The sequence below is a fragment of the Rattus norvegicus genome, chromosome 1, assembly GCF_036323735.1.
Source record: "Rattus norvegicus strain BN/NHsdMcwi chromosome 1, GRCr8, whole genome shotgun sequence".
In the NCBI taxonomy this organism is placed as follows: domain Eukaryota; kingdom Metazoa; phylum Chordata; class Mammalia; order Rodentia; family Muridae; genus Rattus; species Rattus norvegicus.
Window position 1 is genome coordinate 168353032 of NC_086019.1, and position 8841 is coordinate 168361872.

Sequence of the window (8841 nt, forward strand, 5' to 3'; positions counted from 1 at the left end):
TGATAAAGTTTATTGTCAATCCCACTTGCAAATAAATAAACTTGGTGAAAATAAGAACCAATGTTACCTAGGGATCATTTTCAAGATTTTAGTCTTACTATAGAGTTCTCAATGATCTCTATTACACCACTACACATAATAATGCAAAATGAATTAAAGGTGAGTCTCTGTATGTAAATGATTCAAATATTTACTATTTCAATGTGCAGCTCACAGTCTGTCCACAGCAGGAAGTGTTGAAATCATATAAATATCATGACTGTTAACAACACATTTATTCTCATTACTGTCACCGTATGGATTCTCACAAACAGACATGTGCATCATACAAATGAAATCATTTATTTATGTGTTTTCAGGAAGCAGTGGGATAGAAAGCTCCATCTGCTAATCTTCTTCCCAGAGGGCCACTTTGTTTTTACACTAGCACTTTGTTCCTAAAACACTGCTATATCCTCTGGGATACAGAACACAGTTCAAATACTTTCAACAGTATTTCAGAGCTCAAGGGATTAGGACATGGAGGGCCATGCCCATGGATAGAAGTACAGCAACTATAAGAGAATGCTGATGTTTTAAGATCACCACATTGAACATCTGGACCAGGTTATTTTCATCTCTTCATTTTTTTGACTAGAAAATGATATGAGAGGACATGTGACAGGATGCTCAGGCACAGGGGAGTAGATCCACTGCCCAGAAGCTTTGTTAGAGGGCTCAGGAACTTTTCGTATGTTTCAGCTGATTGTCTAATTGATTAATTCTTTAGAAAGGTAGCTTTGGTTCCACTCACCTAGATCACAGTCAGTCATGAAAATTGTTGCTTATTCCTTGGAGAAGGTATTCCCCACAATCTTCAGACTTCACTTCTGTATAGATTTTCATAGTGCTGTTTATGATGATGGTGAAAAATCTCTCTTTCTCTTAAACAAACAGGCATCATTAGAAGTGGTGGGAGTCAGATGAGAATCATAGCCAAGTGAGAAGCCACAGAAGAGATGCTGAACAGGGTCTAGACACTCGTTTGTCAACTGCTCTCCCTTGTTCTTCAGAATCACTATCTTCTACTTTCTTCTTCTGAGACGTACTCAGACACATCTGTGTTTCATCCACCTAAGACAGAAAAACCAAATCAGGTAAGTCTACTGCCATGTTGATGGGCGGCAAAGACTGAGCATGGTCAAATGAGTACATTAACATTTAAGGACTTGGAGGTAAGAGAAAACTGACAGTCAAAGAGTGTGAAGGAAGTTGGTATAACGCTTGCTCAGTCACTCATCTTCTTACAATGCATCTAGATTTACATTAACTTATACATGTTAATTTGTGAATGTACATATATAACAATAAATATTTTAATGGCTAACTTTTTTTGATATAACTCAGCGATAGTGTACCTAGCATGTAGGAGGACCAGAATTTAACGCACAGCAAGTGAAAAATAAATATAAATTAAATTTAAGTATTATATCTGCATTCTAAAACTCTAGCTTACATTACTTTATAACATGAAAATATATTTGATCATATGCTAATACATACACACTATTAATAAAAGTTTCTCTTACATGGAAATAGAATGATTTCTGTTCTAAAATATAGTACTGTCTAAGATTGTAGCAAAGGAAAATTTTACATAAAACACTCCACTGAGCTTTATATTTTAGATCTCCAAAGCAACCCCTAGTCAAATCAAATATACCTGTTATACCAAAATATCAGGTTATTTCCATCATGCACAGAGTCAACAACGTACTGCATGGAAGATCATTAACCATACTTTTATTTCCTCTAATGTTCTATTTCTGACTTAGGAGACAGTGGGAAAATATGATCTGCAGCAAGGAACAGTGTGGGTGATTTGATAAATTAAAAAAATGTGCCACAACAAGAGTTCCTGTATCATAAGAGTAACAAGTATCAGTAACAGTTTGGGAAGATGAAGACAGAAATTCATCTCTTGATATTAAACCCTGGGCAAATCTGCATCCAACACTGCTGCACAGATAATCAGGAATAGGCATTATTTTATTAGGAGCAAGAGATGTTCCAGATCCTCAGGGATTCTAACAGCTCTAGGTTCCAGGTGTCTGAGTTCATTCTGATGGGATTTCCAGGTATCCACAGCTGGCAGCACTGGCTCTCCCTGCCCCTGGCTCTGCTCTATGTCCTGGCTCTCATTGCCAACATACTTATTGTGAGCATCATTTACCAAGAGGCATCACTACACCAGCCTATGTACTATTTCCTGGGCATCCTTGCTATTGTGGACATGGGTCTGGCAACTACTATCATGCCCAAGATTTTAGCCATCTTATGGTTCAATGATAACAACATCAGCCTCCCTGAGTGCTTTGCTCAGATGTATACCATCCATTGCTTTGTTGCCATGGAGTCAGGTATCTTTGTCTGCATGGCTATAGATAGGTATGTGGCAATTTGCAGACCACTGAGATACTCTTCAATAGTTACTGAATCTTTTGTGATCAAAGCAACTGTGTTTATGACCTTCAGAAATTTTGTGGCTCCCATTTCAGTACCTGTGTTGGCTGCTCAGAGAAATTACTGTTCTCAGAATAAAATTGAGCACTGCCTATGCTCTAACCTTGGGGTCACTAGCCTTGCCTGTGATGACAGGAAAATTAACAGCATCAACCAGTTATTCCTGGCTTGGACACTCATGGGAAGTGACCTTGGTTTAATTATTGTTTCCTATGCTTTGATTCTTCGGTCTGTGCTGAGGTTGAACTCTGCAGAAGCTGCATCTAAAGCTTTAAGTACCTGTACTTCTCACCTCATCCTAATCTTTTTCTTCTACACAGTCATTGTTGTTATGTCCATCACTCACAGTGTAGGAATGAAAATTCCACTCATCCCAGTTCTGCTGAATGTGCTCCACAATGTTATTCCCCCTGCTCTGAACCCCATGGTGTATGCCCTTAAGAACAAAGAGCTCAAACAAGGCTTGTACAAGGTGCTTAGGCTGGATGTCAAAGGAGGCTAAAACAGCAGAAAACCCAAGTCACCTTAATATTTCAAAACTAGGCTGTCTGTACTGACTAGTCTTACAGGCATAATACTCAATATCCTTGATAAATCTGTGTAATACCTTAATATTTATCATAAATATCACTTAAAATAATTACTTTTGGAAGAGGTTATCACTCCTATAATCATGGCTGGACTAGAACTTGCTATATAGACCAGGCTGGCCTTGAACTCTGAGAGAACCACTTGCCTCTGTTTCCTGAGTGTTGGAATTTAATAGCATTGGCCATTACATTCAGTAAAAATAAATTTCTTGAAAAACCAAATATCATGTTATCTAATTTTTTCTCAAAGTTACTAACTGGGTTTGGACATTTCTAAATGCTCATTGGATAATATATTTCATTCATATGGATACATGAAACCTTTTATAAATAAGGAAAATTTTAATTGAATATGAGTCTGTGACATTCATAATATAAATTTCTTAAATTTGTGTCCTCTTGTCAGCCATGAAATGATGTTAATTCTGACTTTTAATTCAGATACTTTGCCTTTCCCATGTGTATACAGTCTCACACATGCATGTGTACTAATTACTATATGAATATGATATTATTCAGTTGTTGAGGCACATAAGAGTGATAGTAAGAACCGAAATCCCTACTCTTGCTCCTCCTATGTAAAGTTTGTTAATCATCATAAGGTACTTATAACTCTAAAATTTTTAAATCCTTTCTGAGGCTAAGTCAGTTGAAATATGTAGGTATCAAGGGACTGAGAAGTTAAGGGATGCACACACACACACACACACACACATATATGTATATATATATATATATATATATATATATATATATATATATATATATATAACATGATCCAATTGTTTTTTAACATTGTCCTAATATTTAACGATTATTCCAAAATAATACTTCTCATTTGGTTAACCAATACCAAGATATCTGCACAAAAATCATATTCAAACGAGTAACATTCTAAAACTCAAGCAAGTTATATGCATTTATTTACTATTTCTTTGCTTAAATATTTTCTTTCTTTTTAAATTAATTATTTTATTTATTTACATTTCAAATGCTGTCTCCTTCCTTACTGGTCCCCCTCCATGTGCCCCCACCACATTCCACCTCCCCTTTGCCTCTAAGAGGATATTTCCCTACCTATCCACCGACTCCCACTTCACTCCTCTAGTATCCCCCTTCTCTGGAGCATCAGGCCTCCATAGCACCAAGTGCATCTTCTCCCAGTGTGGCCAGATAAGGCAGTCCTCTTCTGCATTTGTGGCTGGAGCCACAAACCCATCCGTGTATGCAATTTGGTTGGTTTCTTAGTCCCTGGGACCCATGAGGGGTCCTATTAGTTGATACGACTGGTCTTCCTATGGGGATGTCATCCTCTTCAGCTCTTTCAGTGCTTCCCCTAACTTTTCCATTGGGGTCCCCAGGCTCAGTCCAATGTTTGGCTGTATGGATCTGCATCTGTCTTAGTCAGGTGCTGGCAGAGCCTCTGAGAGGACAGCCATGACAGACTGCTGTCTGAAAGCACATCCTGACATCAGCAGTAGTGTCAGGGTTTGGTGTCTGTGCCTGGGATAGACCCCAAGGTGGGGTGGTCACTGGATGGCCTTTCCTTAAGTTTCTGCTCCATTTTTTGTCCCTGTATTTCCTTTAGACAGGAACAATTCTGGATTAAAAATTTTGAGATTGGTGGGTGGCCCTATCCCTCAACTGGGGGTCAAGTCTATCTATTGGAGGTGGTCTCTTCAGGTTCTATTTCCACACTGTTGGGCATTACAGTGGAATCTTAGGGTTGCTTTTATTTGCATTTCCCTGATGACTAAGAATGTTGAGCATTTCTTTAAATGCTTCTCAGGAATTTGAGATTCCTCAGTTGAGACTTCTCTGTTTAGCTCTGTACCCCATTTTTAATTGGGTTTTTAGGTTTTCTGTAATTTAATTTCTTTAATTCTCTGAATGTTTTGGATATTAGCTCTCTATCAGATAAAGGGTTGGTAAAAATCTTTTCCCAATCTTTTGGTTGCTGTTTTGTCCTATTGATGGTGTCTGTCCTTTGACTTACAGAAGCTTTTCAATTTCATGAGGTCCCATTTATCAATTGTTGATCTTAGAGCCTGAGCCATTAGTGTTCTGTGCAGGAGAATTTTCCCTGTACTGATGTGTTCAGGGATACCTCCCACTTTTTCTTCTATTAGATATAGTATGTCTGGTTTTATGTAGAAGTCCTTGATCTACATGGACTTGAGATTTGTACAAGAAGATAAAAATAAATCAATTTGTATTCTTCTACATGCAGACCTCCAGTTAGACCAACAACATTTGTTATTTGCACCATGCTCTAACCAACTAAGCTAACCAGCCACCTAACATTTGTTGAAGATGCTTCCCCCCCCCCCCACACTGTATGGTTTGGCTTCATTGTCAAATATCAAGTCTCCATTGGGATGTGAATTTATTTCTGGGTATTCAGTTCTATTCCATTGAATAATCTATCTGTCTCTGTACTAATAACATGCTGTTTTTTTTATATCACTATTGCTTTGTAGTACAGCTTGAGGTCAGAGATGGTGATTCCTCTAGAAGTTCTTTCACTGTTGAGAATTGTTTTTACAATCCTGGTTTTGTTTGTTTGTCATTCCATATGGAGTTGAGAATTGCTCATTCTCTCTCTATGAAGAATTGAGTTGGAATTTAAGGCTTAGAGAGATCAGGAATTCAAGGCACATATGTAAACATAATAAAAGCAATATACAACAAACCAATAACCAACATCAAATTAAATGGAGAGAAACTTGAAGCAATCCCACAAAATCAGCAACAAGACATGGCTGATCACTCTTCCTATTTATTCAATATAGTACTTGAAGTTCTAGCTAGAATAATTAGACAACAAAAGGTCAAAGGGATACAAATTGGAAAGAAGTCAAGGTATCAGTATTTGTGGATAATATGATAGTATACATAAGTGACCCCCAACCTATAGCTGATAAACAACTTCAGCATCAAAGGGGCTGGGTATAAAATTAACTCAATCAAGTCAGGAGCCTTCCTCTATACAAAGGACAAATGGACTGAGAAAGAAATTAGGCAAACAATACCATTCACAATAGTGACAAATAATATAAAATATCTTGGTGTAATTCTAACCAAGAAAGTAAAAGTAAAAGATCTGTATGACAAGAACTTTAAGTCCCTGAAAAAAGAAATCAAAGAAAACCTTAGAAGATGCTCATGGACTGCTAGAATTAACATAGTAAAAATGACCATCTTATTAAAAACAATCTATGGATTCAATGCAATCCCCATCAAAACAACCAATAGTTTTTAACCTAGACAGTCTTCTTAGACTTGACTGTACCTAACTCACTGTTTGATATCCAGACTGTAGCCATTTCACAATATCACAGACTAAGGAGGGAGACCAGGGAGTGTCACCATATTTTTGTTGTTAGGAGATGCATTGGAGAGTTTTTTTGTTTTGTTTTTTTTGTTTGTTTGTTTTTTGTTTTTTTTGGGAGGGGTACAGTGACTTTGAGGGTATAGCAATGAATCACGTAAAAAGACGACCTTTTTGAAAAATTTTTATGTATTAATTTCTAAGATAGCAATTCAGAATATCCTTCCATAGGGAATAAGAATGTTGATGTTTCCCTTGACCGAATGGAATCACGGAAATGACACCAGCCGGGTTACAATGCCACAGACTGAGAAAAAATAGTTATAGGTGAGATCCTTATTTTAAACACTGTTGGTTGCTCTCCCTGCCTTTTAGAATGAGAATACAGTTAACTTGCCTCCAGTCTAAAGATGTGTAGACCATGTTAAAAACAACAAACGTTTAGATGTCTAAGGAGATTGGATGAACTCTCACTATCTTGTTGAGAAAAGAAGACTTTCAAGTTTCAGGAGAAGTAAGGACACAAACTGACTTTCTACATGGCTTGGCATAAGGTAAAAAGTAAATGCTTGCAAAGTTTTCTTCTATAAATAATGATATTTATATTTAAATTTATCTTATCAATAGACCTTCTGGGTAACGGAATAATGAATGACTTTTTCTTTTGAAATAGTAAACTTATTTAATATTGAAAATATGTTTTATTTTTGTTGAAAATGTGTAAATTATTTTGTACTTAGCACACTCCTATTTATTATCTTGCCCTTATTTTGAGAAATTTGAAGTTATATTGAAGAAGCAAAATTACTTGTATAACATCAAACTCTATACTACCTCCTACATTTATGACTATAAGGAAAACATTATAGAAATAAATAGGACATCGATCTTACATTTTAAGAAACGATCATTTCAGAATATACTATATTGCCTTGCTGATATAGAATTCCACTTCCTAGCTTAATAGCTCCTTCCACTTTTCCTAACTGCTACTTTTTTATGAAAACCTATCTGCTTAGGAAAGTCTATCTGTTTATATTCTGGAAAGGAGTCAAAAGTAAATATTCCCTTCTTTGTGACAATTAAGTTTTAGATGTATATTTCATTTTATGCATATGAGTGTTATGCCTGCATATCATCTGAATATACATGTGTGACTGGATTCCCTAAAACTGAAGTTATAGATGGTTGTGAACCACCATGAAAATGACAGAAACCAATCCAGCGTTTCTGACAATTTTATAGGCAAACATAAGACTTATTACACTGTCTTATTTTGTATATCCTTGCATTTCTGTAACTGAAAATTAGGTTTAAAATATAAAATGGACTTATAGTGTGAGCTGCTAATATTCTTGTTCTGTTACACTAATGGGAGGGAAAAGGAGAAAATGGTAGGCAGGTAACATGACAAAAGTAGATTGTATTTCTTGGCTAGACAAGTGTATTTACTCTGATAATGAACTCACTATTTTTTTCTCCATCTTTATTAAATTGGGTATTTCTTATTTACATTTCAAATGTTATTCCCTTTCCCAGTTTCCAGGCAAACATCCTCCCTCCCTTTCCCCTCCCCCTCTCCTACTCTATGAGTGTTCCCCTCCCCATCCTCCTCCCATTACCGCCCTCCCCCCAACAATCCCATTCACTGGGGCTTCAGTCTTAGCAGGACCCAGGGCTTCCCCTTCCACTGGTGCTCTTACTAGGCTATTCATTGCTACCTATGCAGTTGGAGCCCAGGATCAGTCCATGTATAGTCCTTGGGTAGTGGCTTAGTCCCTGGAAGCTCTGGTTGGTTGGCATTGTTGTTCATATGGGGTCTCAAGCCCCTTCAAGCTCTTTCAGTCCTTTCTCTGATTCCTTCAAAGGGGGTCCCGTTCTCAGTTCAGTGGTTTGCTGCTGGCATTCACCTATGTATTAGCCATATTCTGGGTGTGTCTCTCAGGAGAGATCTACATCCCGTTCCTGTCGGCCTGCACTTCTGTGCTTCATCCATCTTATGTAGTTTGGTGGCTGTATATGTATGGGCCACATGTGGGACAGACTCTGAATGGGTGTTCCTTCAGTCTCTGTTCTAAACTTCGCCTCCCTATTCCCTCCCAAGACGGAACCCCCAGTGAACAGGATTGTTGTGGGGAGGGCGGTAATGGGGGGAGGATGGGAAGGGGCACACCCATATAGAAGGGGAGGGGTAAGGGTTAGGGGGATGTTGGCCTGGAAACCGGGAAAGGGAATAACATTTAAAATGCAAATAAGAAATACCCAATTTAATAAAGATGGAGAAAAAAATAAAATGAAAAAAATATCCAATAAAAAAAGAAAAAGAAAAAAAGGACAGATATTTAGAATGCTATTAGGGATTATACAGCTTTAATAAAGTGGTACTTTGGTGTGTCTGAAGATAGCTACAGTGTACGC

At 37.4% G+C, this 8841-nt stretch overlaps 1 protein-coding gene across 1 annotated transcript; it reads left to right on the forward strand.

The window, feature by feature from the left end:
- Nucleotides 1-2044: 2044 nt before the first annotated feature.
- On the forward strand, nt 2045-3004 carry Or56b2 (olfactory receptor family 56 subfamily B member 2). The gene has a single exon (NM_001001000.1). The coding sequence runs from the start codon at nt 2045-2047 to the stop codon at nt 3002-3004; it is 960 nt and encodes a 319-aa protein (NP_001001000.1).
- Nucleotides 3005-8841: the final 5837 nt, after the last annotated feature.